This window comes from Eurosta solidaginis, chromosome 1 (genome assembly GCF_040869045.1).
Source record: "Eurosta solidaginis isolate ZX-2024a chromosome 1, ASM4086904v1, whole genome shotgun sequence".
NCBI lineage: Eukaryota > Metazoa > Arthropoda > Insecta > Diptera > Tephritidae > Eurosta > Eurosta solidaginis.
In genome coordinates, this window is record NC_090319.1 from 125709129 (window position 1) to 125726527 (window position 17399).

Sequence of the window (17399 nt, forward strand, 5' to 3'; positions counted from 1 at the left end):
CAAGACAGTTATGATGTACAAAAACGAATACGAACTAAAAATGAAAGAGTTGCTAAACGACAAAAAAACATACAAAACCATTAGGAATGATCCCACACAAAAACTGATGAGGAAGAATAACACAATTATAAATAATCTTTACAAACAAAGGAGACTCGACGCAAAACAAAAATTTCAGCTGACATCCGCGGCTGCTAATGCTCCAAGACTTTACGGACTTCCGAAAATTGGCAAACCACACGCACCACTTAGACCGATTTGCTCATCTATTAATGTACCATGTTACAAATTATCAAAATTTGTTGGAAGCATTTTAGAAAATATTATATCCGAAGATCTTAATATAAAAAGTTCACTTCAACTTAAAGAAAAAATCAATAATTTCACAATTCAAGACGACGAAATTCTCATTTCATTCGACGTCGTATCTCTTTTTACGAATATGCCCATACAATTAGCAATACGCATTATTATGCGAAAATGGGAAAAATTGGAGACACATACGCAAATAGACAAAAAACAGTTCCAGACGATACTCGATTTCTGCTTACGTGACAACAATTACTTTTCATATAACTACACCCTATACCAACAAATCTACGGAATGCAAATGGGCAACCCGCTATCTCCAACCATTGCAGATATCGTTCTGGACAAAATTTTGGACGACAGCCTCGCTGAATTAAAAAGCAAAGACATATATGTCAAATACATAACCAAATATGTGGATGACATATTCGCAATTGTTAAAGCTAAAGACGTGGAAGACATACTAACAGTATTTAATGCACAGCATACCAAGATACAATTTACTAAAGAATTAGAACAGAACAACAAAATTGCCTTCCTACACGTAGAAATACACGGAAAAAACCAAAACTTAACGTTCACCTAGTATATAAAGTCGGTGGCATCAGGAAGAATTATCAATTATCACTCCAATCATCCATGGAAGCAGAAAATTAACACAGCAACAAGTTTAATAAGGAAAATACACCTTCTAAGTGACGGCGAATTCATAGAAGAAAACAAGAAGAAAATAAAAAATATTCTCTTCAAAAATAGCTACCCGAATATACTAATAGAAAAGCTTATAATTAATACGACACAAGAAATGGACCACCCTAATTCATCAAATGGACAAACAGAAGCAAACACGAACAAAACTTATATTGGAGTTACCTACATACTCGGACTAACAAGTAATCAATCGCTCAGGAGAATTATGAAAAAAGACAACATAACATTTGCTCACAAACCACACAATACACTTAATCGTTTCTTTACAAAAACGAAAGACAAAATAGACAAGGAACAACAATGCAATGTTGTGTATAAAACTCATTGCAATGGTAACAACAACAATGCCTGCAATAAATGTTACATTGGCACAACGAAAAGAGCATTGAGAACGAGAATACACGAACATGAATTGGACGCAAAAAACAGAAAAACAAATACCGCGCTAACTCAACACCTGACTGACAACGATCATACAGCTGATTTTGGGAACGCAAGAATTTTAGATGTTGAGAGAAGATGCAAAAGGAGGATGACACTGGAAAGTGTCCGCATCCAACAACATATGACGAATGTCATGAATTTTAAAGAAGACATTGACAATACAAATAGCGCTTATACAGCAATAATAAAAAATGATAAAAACAAAAATAGAAAATAAGAAAAATGTATGTATCAATTGTCCTGAACCTGTGATATCATTGTGTTTGTACAACTAATTAAATTATTGTGAGTTATAGTTTTAATGTTGAATTTGTAATGTTTATTGAAAATAATGATTCGTTTTGTATTTATCATGTTGTTTGTTTGAAAATAAAATATACCTCCTGATGATGACGCGGATGCGTCGAAATGCATAGAAGAGAAAAGTAAAAACTCTTGGTTTTTTCTTTATACATATCGACCAAAACAGCTCCAACCCAGCATACAATTTCGTAAAGAATTTGGTCCAATCAACATATAAAAATCAATCAGTTGCAGCTTTTTGACATAATTTTCTATGAGCTATCTTTCAAAAAAGCTGCATTTTAATTTAGAACTTATATTGCTATATCTATGACTATGCGCCCTTTTATTTAATATATTTATATGTGTAAGTTATAGACTGCATATTTATTGTTGTTTTTATATTTAATCTTTTATTTCAAGAAATGTCTTTCTGGAACAGTCGCCTCAAAAACTTATCTTTCATATTCGATCAATTACGTGGGGAACGTATTCGCGCAATGGCTTTAGTGTTGGAATACACCAATAGTGCTTATCATCCATGTTTTCAAGGCATATTCAAAAGTGTTGTGACAGGTAAACACTCGTTGACAAATATTTTATGTAAAAAGATGCATGAATACTTTTTTACGATTAGGCTGACGACAGCGTGGGTGCGGGAAGCGTTTCTGTAATATAAAGAAAGCTAAGAAAATTATTTCTTACGGAACATTGTAAAGCTTCACAGAATGCTGTTTCAAGTTTGTAAAATTTGTGAAAATATAAAATGCTTCTAGCCTGACCTAGGTTATAGCGAGCTCTCTACCATCAGCCTTAAGGGGTAGATTTTTACATAAGTGCACTCTTAGTATTATATATTAAAAGCCCCGACACATAAGCAGTTTTTCACATAGATGAGTTTAACACAAGCTAATAATGTATGAGTAGATTGCACGTATTTTTATGGAGAAGCGTAGAATGAGCGACACTGGTGCCGTCTGATATTGAAAAGTAGCCAACTCCCAAATTTTGTTGCGAGCAAATCATGGGAAGAAGAATTTGACATTTGCTTTGGCTAAGAGCGTTGGCACACTTTGCAAGTGAAATTATTTTTTCCACTGGTTGGTAAATTTTCTAGCATTTTTCGCAATTAAAAACTGCAATATAACAACTGAATACGACACAGAATATGTTAGTAAGTATTTTTGTTGTATAGGGAGAATGTTCATAACAGTTCTTCCCGAACTTTTGTATGTGAATGGGCAAGGCGTAATAAACTTCAATTGCCAAGTCTGAAGTTCCTTCATATTTACGAACGCAACATTTTGGTTGATTGTGGCGATGTTATGGGAATGCATAAGCTTGTGTTAAACGCATCTATATGAAAAATGTCATTGTGCCGCGGCCTTTAAAAATTTAACACACGATAATAAATCGAAACTATGAGCTGCGCTTTATCTGGGCACATTCTGTTATTGATAGCTTGAAATTATTTATATATTTTCCCCGTTTTTTCTTAGTTTTAGTCTACATCTACATAGATCATTAGAAATTAAGCGAATATTAATTTATCGCTGCTATTTATCCATTTCATAAAAATTAAATGGTTTATTAAGTTTGTAACGAATCTCAAAATTGTTAAGTCTTAAAGAGCCGTATGCAGTTCTATAGAAAACCAAAAAATCTATACAAAATAACATTCAAGAAATGCTTAAGAAAAATTTCGTTTGTCAAATTTTCTTATGTAGTACGGAGCGCTTAAGAAATTTCTACTACTAGGATTTTTAGAAAAAATTCACACGGCAACTCTGGGTTTGCTAAAATAATGTTGATTTTGCATTGTTTATTAGGAAAAAAGTGACATTTCGTAAGGCAAAAAAAAAAACAAAGTTAAACATTTATTAAAATCAATAGAATTTCAATATTCTATGTGTATTGTGCGTAAATCACCCTGCGTCGTGAAACGTCAAAATTTCTTGGCTGCTCCTATTTTCATACAAAAGAAATAAATCCAAATATTTCTAAAGCGTTTACTTAAGAGCTACGTAGGGCCCGAAATGATAGAGATGGCGATCCAAATTGAAGAGTTGCGGCACAAGGGGAACTTTTTTGAAAATTACGTTTTGAGATTTTTGTATTTTAAACATTGAGTAATATGTGAATCATACAAGTGAAAAATCTTTCTATTCCTCCATTACAATACCTACCTGCCAAATAATAGCTGACAGGGAGAACGGCTGTCGTGAATGGCCAGGGAATGGAAGAAACGTTTGTTTTTTGCTCGCGGTTATTAAATTGAAGTGCCATGAATTGCCCATTTATGTTTCAAATCAGCGAGAAAAATGTGTATGCAGAAAATCAGACTATATATTATTATTCATTTCTAAAATCTAGTACTTAAATAGATTAAATATGATCAGCCAGTTAAGCAAACATTTTAAAATATGTAAATAATGCAATATACCAGTCGTCTGCAAAAATGTTTGAAAAACACTATTGCGCAAATGATTTAAGTAATCGAACAGCGATTGAACAGGTGATCGAGGCTGTTTACTATTGTGAACATTTTTATCAAACATTCGCCACTTCACAATGGATATAGCTTTTTTGTTGGTGTAGTATTTGAAAATTTTTTTGAATGTTTTAGGCCAGTAATTTTATAAGTTTCACAGCGGAATTCCAGATATCCAGCGAAATACTTGTATAAACTTTTATTTTGGCATCCACAAACTTGTCTGAAAACCTACATTTTGTAAAAATCGATTTGTTAGAAATTGTTCCAAATATCTCGTTTCCTTTGGGGATTTCGCTATTTGTATTTATAATCAACATTACAATAGATACAATTTTCTATAACTTTTGTCTGAAAAGCTGAAACATTTATGGGATCACATAAAATCAATTTCTGGCGTGGCATATATGTGTGTATATAAGTTAATAAACTCGAGGTTATGTTTTTTAAAATAAATTATATTACCCGATAGCACTTGCTTTGACGGTGAGTTTCAAAACTAAACTAAATTTACAACGTACTCGATTTTTAATCCTAACTTACAGCCGCCATTTCCAGGAAAGCCGCGCTGTGACTGGCTTGTGATGATGTTGTAGAATTTGCAGATGTTCGAAATACGATATCATGAATTCATTCCCACGATTCAAGGAAGTTGTTATGATTGCTGAACAATAATACGAAACCACTCTGCACCTGCATGTTGGTGTTGGATTGCAGATTCGCAGTAATTAGATAATGTTGGCTAGTCGCTAGTGAATTTCTTGTTTTGATCGCCAGCTCGAGGAGACAGGTTAGGTTAGGTTGAACTGGCCGGTCCATGAGGACTTCACATAGACTGATTGAGTCAGTAGTGTTACCAGAAGTTTGTTTTAACGACCAAACTGAAAACCCCTATCAAAAACCAGGACCTATGTTATAAAATAACTCCGTCCTCTTGGCAAATACTAGAAGCTTCCTAGGACTTAAGCCACTTGCTGCTTCTAGATCTGACAGATGTATTACTCCTAATATCTGGAGTCTTAGCGATCTTTTCTCCCTCGAACCCGCACATCCTACATCTGCTATCATTGACCAAACCTAATTTAAAGGCATGTGACGCCAGAAGGCTGTGTCCAGTCAGAATACCCGTCATGAGTCTACAGTCCTCTTTTTTAATGATAGAAGCAACTTTGTTAGACTAAGGTTGTAAGACCTACACATAATCTTCGACACTTTACAGCCCCGCGCTTGAACCCACACCTTTCCCTCTCGCCTTCGCTTATTCTCGCCCAGTCTAATTGGGACGTCTACGGAGCAAGCTTCAAGGGATGGGCCCTTCTTACCTAGTTCGTCCGCTCTTTCATTCCCATCTATTCCCATATGCCCTGGGAACCAATATAGATGTATGCTTCTCCCTGTCCCGATTCTCTCCAGAGACTGCTTACACTCTAACACACATTTAGATGCTGTGCTATGTGAGACTATTGCCTTAATTGCTGCTTGACTGTCAATATAAAAGTTAACACGGTTGCAGCTTAAGTTATTATCTTCCAGGGTTTCTACTGCTTTGGTTACGGCTAATATTTCCGCTTGGAAAACGCTACAGTCATCCGGCAGCCTGTAGGATCTGCTTGTTTCCGGATCAGCACAGTATACCGCAGACCCTAATCATCCACTACTTTGGGACCATCTGAGTACACACGTATCGCCTCGTCCGCCATTTGCGCACCCTTGCGTCAACCGTCCACCTCTATTTTAGCATTAAGATCTCCCTCGATTCGCAGATAGGGAATCAGGTAGTTGTTGTTGTTGTAGCAATTTTTCGCCCCACCTAAGAGCTGCGACCGATCACAAATTGTCATCAATATCCTCTAACGGGAGTCCAACGAAACTGGCTGTTTCGACAGGGGTGAACCATAATGAAAGGGGTGTTAGAGGCGTTGGTTCCACATTACAATTAAAGATATGGTTGGTGTCATGTGGGGACACATTGCAAGCGGGGCATACATTTTGTATATCGGGGTTGATTCTGGATATGTAAGAGTTTAACCTGTTACAGTACCCTGAACGAAGTTGAGCCAGAGTGACACGCGTTTCCCTGGGGAGTATGCGTTCCTCTTCAGCAAATTTTGGGTACTGTTCCCCGAGTACTGCATTCACCGGGCAATTCCCGGCATAAAGGTCCGACGCCTGCTTTTGGAGTTCACCAAGGACCTGCTTGTGTTTTTTTGCTTCATACGGCTGAGTTCTCAGGTGCCGTATTTCCTCAAAATGCTTACGGAGATGACTCCTTAAGTTCCTATGCGGTGCTGGCTCATCAATCAGATGTCTGTTGGGATGCCCAGGTTTCTGGGTATTCAACAGGACCTGTTTGGTTAGCATCTCATTTCTCTCCTTGATGGGGAGTATTCTCGCCTCAATATGTAGATGGTGTTCTGGAGACATAAGAAGACAGCCCGTGGCGGTTCTGAGCGCAGTATTTTGGCAGGCCTGTAGCTTCTTCCAGTGGGTAGCTTTTAGGCTTGGCGACCATATAGGGGACGCGTAACACGCAAACGGTTGGCCAATTGCTTTGTATGTGGTAATGAGCGTTTCTTCCTCTTTTCTCCAAGTACTGCCAGCAAGGGATTTGAGGATTTTATTACGGCTCTGGATTTTCGGAACAATTGCGGCTGCGTGTTCACCAAAATGTAGATCCTGATCAAACGTCACACCCAATATTTTGGGGTGTAGGATAGTCGGTAGCGTAGTGCCATCGACGTGGATGTTCAAAATGGTCGACATTTGGGACGTCCAAGTTGTAAATACGGTCGTGGATGATTTAGTCGGTGATAGTGCCAGGTTTCGCGAGGCGAAAAAACTGGAGAGATCAGGGAGGTAGCCGTTTATTCTGTTGCAAAGCTCATCGATCTTTGGGCCTGGGCCTGTGGCCATTATTGTGCAGTCATCGGCGTAAGAAACGATAGTAACTCCTTCTGGTGGCGAAGGTAGTTTTGATATGTAAAAATTAAACAAAAGTGGGGATAGGACATCACCCTGAGGCACCCCTTGTTTAGTTCTTCTTGGCTTTGATATTTCGTTTCTGAATTGCACCGATGCCTGCCGACCACCCAGATCATTTGCGGTCCACCTTTTAAGACATGGTTGACCGTATCAAAAGCTTTTGATAGGTCTACCGCTACGAGTACTGTTCTATGGTGCGGCTTCTCATTTAGACCGCAATTTATCTGGGTGCTAATGGCATTTAGCGCGGTGGTGGTGCTATGTAGTTTTCTAAAGCCATGCTGATGACAGGTTAGCTGCAAATTTGCTTTGAAGTGGGGGAGCAAAATGGCTTCAAGCGTCTTGGCTACTGGCGATAGGAGAGATATCGGGCGATATGACTCTCTTATGTTAGCTGGTTTCCCTGGATTTAGTAGCGGGACCACCTTGGCCATTTTCCATTTTTCCGGTATGACAAAGGTGGAAGGCGTTTAAGCATCGGCATGGCTATGCCGTCTGAGCGCTCACTGCTTTGGATGGTTTAGCATGACCAAAGACATCCTCAACCTCTTTGGCAGTGATGGTAATTGGTGACGCGCTGAACTTATGTTTACGTGCGCGTCTGTTGGCCCTCCGTCTATTTTTGTCGACCGTAAAATGCATTATGTATTGTCGGCAGAAAGCGCTCGCGCAGTTTTTCGCATACGACAGCACTTTGTCGCCAAAGGCGATGGAAACTTTGTCATTATCATTAAAAATCAGGTTGCTTGTTTTTCTTACGCTACCATTTTTCTATAAAAAGGAGCGCGACATGCCTCATTGTTGCAAATTTATGTAGCGCTTTGTATATTTTTATATGTTCTCTTTGTGACTTTTTCTTCATTTTTTTTTGTTGTTCTTATTGGCTGGTTGTTTAGTATTTTTTTCTTAGTTTTTGCATATTTCCACTGTGCTAGAATTTCCTATTGCTTCATGACCATCTGTGTTAGGAGCATTCAAAGGGATTTGCTACTAAACTTTGGCAGGGTTAATCTGTCTGCCTTTATTGTTGATTGCGATATTTTAAGAGTTATTACTTTGATTATTTGTTGCTCTACCTCAGCTTTGGGTTTGGTTTTAAAGGGGTTCAAAGTGCCTTGAATACTGAATGCGTGCTTGGGCATTTTTAAACTGCCTATATTTAACTTTCATGTAGTTTTTGATTATAGTGGCTATTGCAATGACTAATAGCCCTACTACGCAAATCATTGCGCCTAGCCAAACATCTGGAATTTTTGGGGTAATTTTTTTGTCTAATTGGTCTGGTGGCTCATATTTAACTATCCTGTTTTCTGTTTCTGAATTTCCTGAATTTTTCTTTTCTAATTCATATCCGGCTAATGCTATCATTATGCCGTGTGCAATCTTTGTCCACCACAACATTTTGAAATATAATTATTTTCTTGTTTCCGTAAAGGTGTACTCAATTAGGCTTCAATAGAATTTTCTTTGTTTCTATCTAAACATTCCATTTTACTTTTTTATTTAGTTAACATTATTAAAGTATAAAAAAATATTGTTCTTAATGGAACAATTTGTTTAATTAAAATTTTTTTTTTGCATTTTAATATAATTTATTTATTTTTTCAACATTCAAAATATTTTAAAAATTAAATTTTATGCCATTTTCAATGACAGCGTTAATATCCTTTTTTTCTTAAAAAAAATTTCTTTAAATTTTAACATTAAAATTTTTTTCAATAATACATTTTAATTTCTTTGTATTTCTTTTACGTTTTTCTTTAAATTTTAGTAAAACATAATTGACCTAAAATTTCAAACTTCCTTTTCATTAAACAAGTCCTACTTTAAAAAAAAATTCCTAAGCAAAAACTTATGTAAACAAAATTTCTCCAGCTCTCTGCCAGTCGGGATTGTTGCCAGTCAGTGTAGTTGTTTTGCTGTTACCATTCTAAAATATCCGTGATTTTCACTTGATTATGCTGTCGGTCTGATATACTATTCCACTCTTATATCGCCCTGATAATATGAAGTCAGTCGTTTATAGTTGTTTATATTTTGCTTCTTCCTTATTCCACTCTTTTCTGCTTTAACCTGCCTCGCTTGTTCAGATTATTCCATCGAATCCTTTCTCAATACTTTTGTTGTTTTTTGTTAACATATTTGTGGATGTAGTAATGAACTAGTTGTATCTTCATCCGTGTGGCCTGTATGGCACCAGTTTGTGGATTTTAATTAAAAAAAAAAAATTTAACTTTTTTCCTTAAACAAAAAGTTGGTAGGATCTTTGTCCAGTATGATCGTTTAGCAGTTTTGCTGGTTTAACAAATTGTCCGCCAACTAGTGATCACTCCTGGTAGGACCACCATGTAATAAATGTGAAACGAAAGGTTTATTGAAACGCCGACGTATAGCGTTAAAATGCTATTCTTCTTTATTAACGAAATCCATTCTATTTATACAAAAGTTCTTAACCTACACATACATACTTACATGAATGTTTACACACTAAAAGTGCATGACTTAATAATGAATAATGGTTTATCAGCAAATTATTGTATTGAACTACATATTGTCAATATGATCCGCGCGTAAGCTGGTTGGCATGACGAATCAATATATTGGGCGATTTGGCAAATGCGAATGAACTCATGGTGGTTATCTGGGTCATTTAAATATGAACGTTTGTTTGTATGTATATTTGTAACGTTAAGTGCATTCGAAGTGAGGTGAATTCCACGCAACACTACAACAGAAATAAAGACAACCGCGATAATGAACAAAAGCGATCTGAAGATTCACCTAACGCTCTTAATCTTAACCCTGCTCATAACATTAACCTTCCGCAAGTGGAGCTCATAGACTTGGCTTCCCCTAATCCGCAATCTGTGGTTCCATCCAATTCTAAGGCCACGGGAAAAACCTTAGAGTCTCAAACTGTAACTTCAGAAACTGTAACTTCTCAATCTGTTACTTCTTATTCAGAAGCACCGGCTAAGAAGCTGGTTGTAGTCCCGCTCAAAAAATCGATTTTAATTTAACATCTTGCTTAGGCATTTACTATCAAAACGTTAGAGGCTTAAATACCAAATTAACTGACTTATATTTGAAAACCATTCCCTGCAACTATAATATTTACTTTACAACTATAATATTTACTTATTTATTCAATACTGTCTATGAAAGAACATTTCTTATAGACTAATAACAACGGTGTAGTATACAAAATAAAATATACCTACTTAAAATAAGATATTAAAATATTCAAAAGAACTTGGTTTTCCATGGAAAAATCAAGGGAGAGATAGAATATTAAATTCGCGCATAGATCTTGCAAGAGGAGTATTACTGGAAAATTTAGTTTTGACTTTTTTCCTGTAAATAGGATAGGTAACGCGAAGATTTCTCTTCGGAATGTTAAAAGTAATCCTTTCCAGAAGATAAGGATAATCTATGGTACCATGTATAACATTAAACATGAAAGTCAAGGATAAGATTAACCTACGGTTTTCGAGAGATTGTAAGTCAAGTAGCATAATACGGGATGCATGGGGTGGAATGGGAGTATCAAATTTAAGGGGCCGTAAAGCGAAATTAATGAACACAGAATACGTTCTATTCTTTTTATTGATACCTGTTTATACGGCCTTCAGACAAAAACTGCATATTCAAAGTGTGAGCGAACAAAAGTTATATACAACATTTTAAGAGTATAAAGGTCTGAGAACTTGGTGCAGTCCGACGAATAAAACCTAAAACAGAGTAGGCCTTCGAATTTGCGAAGTAAAGCAGTTACTCATGTCATTGATGAAGAGAAGAAATAGTAGAAGACCTAAGACGCTCCCTTGCGTAACCCCTGATCAAAGGCTTTCGAGAAGTCTGTATATACACAGTCAACCTGGAATCCAGCCGAAAAGGCAGTATTGCAGTAGTCCGTAAACACAGCTAAGTTCGAGGCTGTGGTTCGCCCTGGTACAAAGCCATGTGGATTATGGCAAATAAGCGACTTGGTTGCAAAGAATAATTTGTCTTTTACGATGCAGTCAAAAAGTTTTGAAACGGTAAAGAGCTTCGATATGGGTCTATAGTTCTTTTTACCAGTTTTCAAGATCGGAACTATGTGCGCTTCTTTCCAATCATTAATTAAAGTACCTGAAGCAAGAGATTTATTAAACATTATTTTAAGAGGTTCCATGAGAGCTGGACATTTCTTTAGCAAGATGGCCATCAACGTCGGTTTCAGACGAGGGCAAGAGAACCAAAATTTAAGCAAGAGCTAAAGTTCGCAGAAGAGGAATTTATATCAGTAGAAAAGTTTGACTTAAAAAAATCAGCAAACAGATTAGCTACCTCTTTGGGCCCTTCAGAAAATTTATCGTCGAGAAAAACTGACGTGGGAATAAAAGAACGAGACCGTTTGGATTTGGTAAAGGTTCAGAAATATTTCGGATTACTTTTAATGCTACACTCAGCACAGCGAATGTAATTCTTGTATAGAAACGTATCTAAACGGTTAAATTTGCCAGCAAAGTAATTATATTTATTATAAAAATAAATATTCCTTCTTGTCTGAAATTTTTTGTGAAACTTATTTCTCAGATTTTTGAGCTTTTTTAATTCTTAAGTGTACCACGGAATTTTATGTGGCCGTTTCTTCTTAACTGCTATATTTTCTAAACAAAGGACATGCAAAAGATTTTTGAATTTAGGAAAGCAATTATTAACATTTGAATATGAAAACAAAACAATCCAATTGATTTCTTGTAACAAATTATTTAAAACAGTAAAATCACATTTATTATATTAAAAAGCAATCTTATCACTAGTATTTTGACTAGTAGAAATGTATTCATAGCAATCAACACTTATATTTAAAGGCACATGATGCTTGTCACATTGACTTATGGGCAGCAAGCATTCCGAAATACTGAAATTAATATTATCGCTGACAAAAATGAGATCTAAGATTTTGGTCAGTTTGTTAAAAAATAGATTGATTTGCTTAAGATTAAGACTTAGCATACAATCAATAAAGTATGTCTCGTGAGAGGCAGTTACATTGAATGGCGTAAGAAATGAATGACCGAAACATTCAGACCAGTGGACGCCACTTAAATTAAAGTCTCCTAAAATGCACAGGTTATCATCCATTACATTATTTTCTGCCAGAGATACAATGTTATCTGCATGCATTTTGTAAAGTTCATGATTACTGTTCGGAGGTATGTAAGAAGCCACAACATAGAAGGATCTGGAAGAATCTTTCAGACAGACACATACCTGATCAAGTAGAGAGTCATCGTCATTAAGCGTTATTAAATAACTGCGATACCTTCGTTGAACAGCGATAAGAACGCCTCCGCCCCTGCGAGAGATAGTTTTGGAAGGATATCTGTCCTTGCGAAAGACATCATGTATGTTGGGGTCGAAAAATTCGCCGTCAAAAAAGTCTGAGTTTAGCCAAGTTTCGACTATAACAAAAATATCAAAGCCCATTTGCGCAATAAACGAGCTAACAATATCCACTTTTGTTCTCAAACCGGATGCGTTTTGAAAATAAATTTTAAGATTAGAGGTGATAGTGGATGACGTAGTCAATTTATGTCCGATATAGGACTCCATTAGGGTTTTGGTGCTGTCGATCCACGTTTCTGGAAAAAAGGTTTGATTTTAACATTTTTTGGCCAAACTGATGCATCAAGGTTCTTGTCCCTGTATTTTGCAGGTAGGCCAAGTTTAAAGTTAAACCACTTTCGAGATGGGTTATCGCCAGTTTTCTTAACCAGCTTGAAATACAGGAGTTCTCCAGCTGTGATGCCAATGTGCTGAGAGACGTACTTAATAATATCATCACTAGTGACAGACGAGGTAAACGACGATAAATGGAACCAATAGTTGCGTACGGCTACGTTGAGATCGGTGTTATTGTTAGTGCCAAACACAAAGCGGACTTTTTGCGTTTTTTATTTTGCACTGTCTCTGGATTTGCGCTAATTGCTTTCTTGCTTGCATTTGTAGTATGACTCAAATCGGGAAAAGGCAATGAGTTTTTAACAGATCGCATATCAGCGAGCGCAGTGTCTGAATCTGTTCTAATGCAGACATCGGCAAATAATGGCACAATTGTTCAGACTCAATTCACACGCATTCTTAAGCGGCAGTTACCCACGAACGTACGTAGAAAAAACGTGTCAGCTGACACGACCTAACTTATTGCAATGTAAACGAAACCTCAATGATGTTCAACGCACGTACGTGCGTAGCCCGAAACGTAGAAATCAAAACAATTTTGATTTTTTCCGTAAGAACGTGTCAGCTGATCGCTCTCTCACAAGACAGAGTTGCCTATTAAATATTTTGTGTGCTATGCTTGGACCAATTTCAGTTATTATACAAAAAGGCCTAATGATTGTCTAAAATTTTGTTCAAATATCCTAAAATTATTATATGAAATTGGAGGTTACAAATAAATGAACTAGAAATTTTTATTCGATATTTGTTTCTGCCATTTGCACCATGAAAAATTGTAATTCCAAAAGTTGATGTTTGCATAAGCATGCATTCAAACTGGTTAATGCTGTATACAATACACACACAAATATGTTATGTACATGTACACAGACGCACACATTGATTCTCACGGGTTTGAGGGTTCGGTCAAACGTGTTTCGTACGACAAACGTCCGTACGTACGGCACACGTCGGTGGGTAACTGCCGCTTTATTCTCTTTAGTTTAGTTGTCGCCATTGTTTACTATATAGTTTGGCAGCTTAAATAGAGCTTATGTTGCGAATTGAGTGGAAGGCAGTGGACTAGGCAGTCGAATGTCATATAATGAAGGAATTGATGTTCGGAGTTTTTTCAAAATTTGCCCGAAATCCTGAATCACAAAAGGGAGTGTAGTTAAGTACGAAAATGAAAAAATGTAGTTAGGTTTTGCTCCTTTTTTAGCAGGAGATTTTCATTTTAAAAATGTAATATAAAAACCAATGTTAATTCTCTTACTTTTTTAGCAGGAGATTTTCATTTTAAAAATGTAATATATAAACCAATGTTCCTTCTATTACTCATTTTATCTATGGAGCTTCACATGCATTTTATAAAAATGTTTTTTATTTTTACGAACTTATTCCTCAATGAAAATAGATGCTTACATTAATACGTATTAATCATGTTTCCTACTTCTTAAATGTTCTTCTTAAATATTATAAATGTGTTAAAAGTAGCAGGACTAAAATAGTATTGACAAATCTGATGTGTCAAACTAATTTTATATAATAAAAATGATTTCATAAATTGCATGCATCTTATATATATGCTTATATTTTAATTTTCTCTAAATATTCGTTTTGTGCTGACTAAATTTTGCTTATGCATAACTTTCTTTGGCTATATAAGATAACAATTCCAGGGGGGGGACGTTTTCACCATCTTCGGTGAACGCTAACAAACACTTTATTTGAAAGAAATCGTTCAGTGATTCGTCAAATAAGGGTTACTTTAAAATAACGGACGTTAAAAGTTCCCCTGTCACATGAGGAAAAATGAAATACAACTATTTTAGTAAGACAGATAGAAAATTTATTGGGGATTGCACTGCGACCGTTGATCTATTGTGCCCTCATCAGATTGCGTCGCGTTCCAGGAGGATATGTTCCACCGTCTCTCCTGATCGATCACGAAATCGACATGAATACAAAATTATGTTTTTTATTTAGTTGAACGGCGATAGAAATTCTTATATTTTTCAAGAAATCCAGGAAACTTCAAGAAGAACCCTAAGTTTTTCATTATTTGTGTTTTGCTTTGACGTTGGCGGTGCGTTGCTTATAGATTGAAGCAATTAAAGCGGGTATGTTCAAAGTCAGATGTAGACGCAACGCAAGTGCCAAAACGACTGAAAAGTTACCTTAAGCTTAGTTGCTTCACGTGTTATTTATCATTATTAATTAAAAATGTTGGATCTCGTAAGAAACTAAACTTAGGTAAGATACACACGAGACATAGCTTCGTAGACGCGTACAAAATATGGAATACAGCTACGATTTTCTACGCTCCAAGATTTCTTATGCTGTACCAAATACGCGTCTATGAATATACGCCTCGTGTGCATCTTCCTTCAGATTATTTTCAAAGAAAAGTGCTTTGTTTTTTAAACTTTGCTAATATTCACATACATGTCTACAACTATGGCTGTCGGTTCCATACTACTATTTCATAATTAAAAAAAAAAATTAGTTCTGAAAAATGCAACCTTGTCACATGCGTTCTCAAACACGGTTGTCACACCATGTTTTCATTTAGGACCATAATGCATCGAAAAAACGACCAGATCTCAAAAAAAAGACCAAATTTTAGGTTTTTTATTGGTATACAAACAATTGGGATGTTTCAATGGTTTAATATATAAAATTTTAATAAAGTAGAAACTTGGTTTTAATTCAAACTGCACAAACAAAAATAAAGTGCACCTTTAGGTATTATATGTTCACATTTCTAGGATTAGTCTATGTATTTCACCAACCAAATGTTGTGAACCTAGTTTTGCTTGATTGCAATGGAATAAAGTGCATAGCGCAGTTAGGTTTTATTAAAGAACGGTTAAAAAAATTGCGTTGTGTCAAACTCAGTAAATCGTAAATAAAACTAAGCAGTGGTGTTAATGCTATTTTTACAGATGTTTACTTTTTCCCTAACAGTTTAAACTTCATACCAGAGCCTAGATTCAATAAGTGTGAGTTGGAACTCAAACTAAAAATCAAGCGCCTTAAAAGTTTCAACTGTGTAGTAACTGAATACCGATCGAAATATCTAACCACTAAAACAAGTCTTTTTTCTGATAAGTCCGTTGTTTCATCAAAAATTAATGGCAATGTGTTTGCCCAAACATTCAACACTTCCTTTGTTAATGCCTTGCCTAAATTATCTACCGGGTGAAATGTCAATGTTCTGCTACATGTTATAGATAGAGCAGCTCTGTCCTTGCCGGTTCGTAGGCTGCGAGAAGAAACTGGGCCCGAAGGCACCACGCTACGCAGCTGCCGAACCGGATCGACTGGAGCCTTAGCAGAGAGGAAGGGGCGGGGTAGCCCTAAGGCGGCGGGCCCCCCTTACTTAGCTGGGACACGGGCGAGAAAACCATAAAGGCGACAACCCGTTGTCCCCGCAAGCAAAGGGTGACCAGTGCCAAGGCAGCACCCCTTCAACTCAGCTAGTCAGGAGGAGTGACTGGGTTGCTTAATAAAGCAACCACTTCCCCTGACTAACCTGCGAGGAATGAAGTGACAACAGCAAATTCATTCTCTTTTATACTGCTTCTGCTATGATGCGAGTGGGAAATGAACCGCTAATTGGGTACTTCAGTTTGCCATTTACTGTGAGTTGGCGTACTTTGTGCATATTATTGTTATCGCCAAATGTTATTCGCATGCATTGCTATGTAGCTGCTGCTGTTGGCTACCTGTTAATGTACTATGTATGTATACTTTCAGGCGTAGGTGAAAAAGTGTTAGAGTGGGGGTCTCAGGCGTAGGAGAAAAGGGTTACAGTGGGGGTCATACTATTGTAACGCTACGTTACAGTCCCCCTCCCACTTCGGTTGACGGAAAGCTGCTGTGAGGAAGAGGAGTATCACGCCAGGCCTGGCCTAGCGGTTGTGTGTGTGCCGTTATGCCGGCTTTGCCGGTGTGTATGCGTGCATCGTTTTATTGGAATTTTTTTTAAAAAATATACAGAGTTATTCCATTTATGTCTAATTAAGTTAATTCTAACATTGCAGGTTTAATAAATTGCATTTTCCTTAAAACTAACGGTGTATGTTTAAAAAGAAAGATTCGTGAGGTAATTTTTTTTGTTGGGGTGGCGGCGAGTACTCGACTATTACCGTTTTCGTACTGTACCATGTCCCCTTTAATGTGTGCCTATGGCAAAAAAAAAATTCTTTTTTCTTTTTTTTTTTTGTATATAGTACTTCAGATTTCTTACTATTATAACAACAATGTAGTAATTTAAAGTAAATAAATTCAGTGCTTCATACTAATTTTATTCTTCTTTCCCCTTGGCTGCTGCTTCCCATCTTAATCTCGTGTTGTGATTGCATTATGGCCATTCGGTATTCGGTAATATATGGGCCGGAAAAAATGTGGTACCCTTTGAATTTTGACTCGGTTGACTGGCCACTGGTACTGCTCCCTCCGTGTG

The 17399-nt window shown here is 36.6% G+C and overlaps 1 protein-coding gene across 1 annotated transcript in view; it reads left to right on the top strand.

Annotated features, from left to right (window-relative positions):
- The window catches only part of Dhc93AB (Dynein heavy chain at 93AB), a 2991564-nt gene that overhangs the window by 299099 nt on the left and 2675066 nt on the right, over window positions 1-17399 (top strand). The window contains exon 3 of the mRNA XM_067759821.1: window positions 2170-2322. Within this exon, the coding sequence (XP_067615922.1) occupies window positions 2170-2322 (153 nt within the window). The remainder of the gene's footprint in view (window positions 1-2169; window positions 2323-17399) is intronic.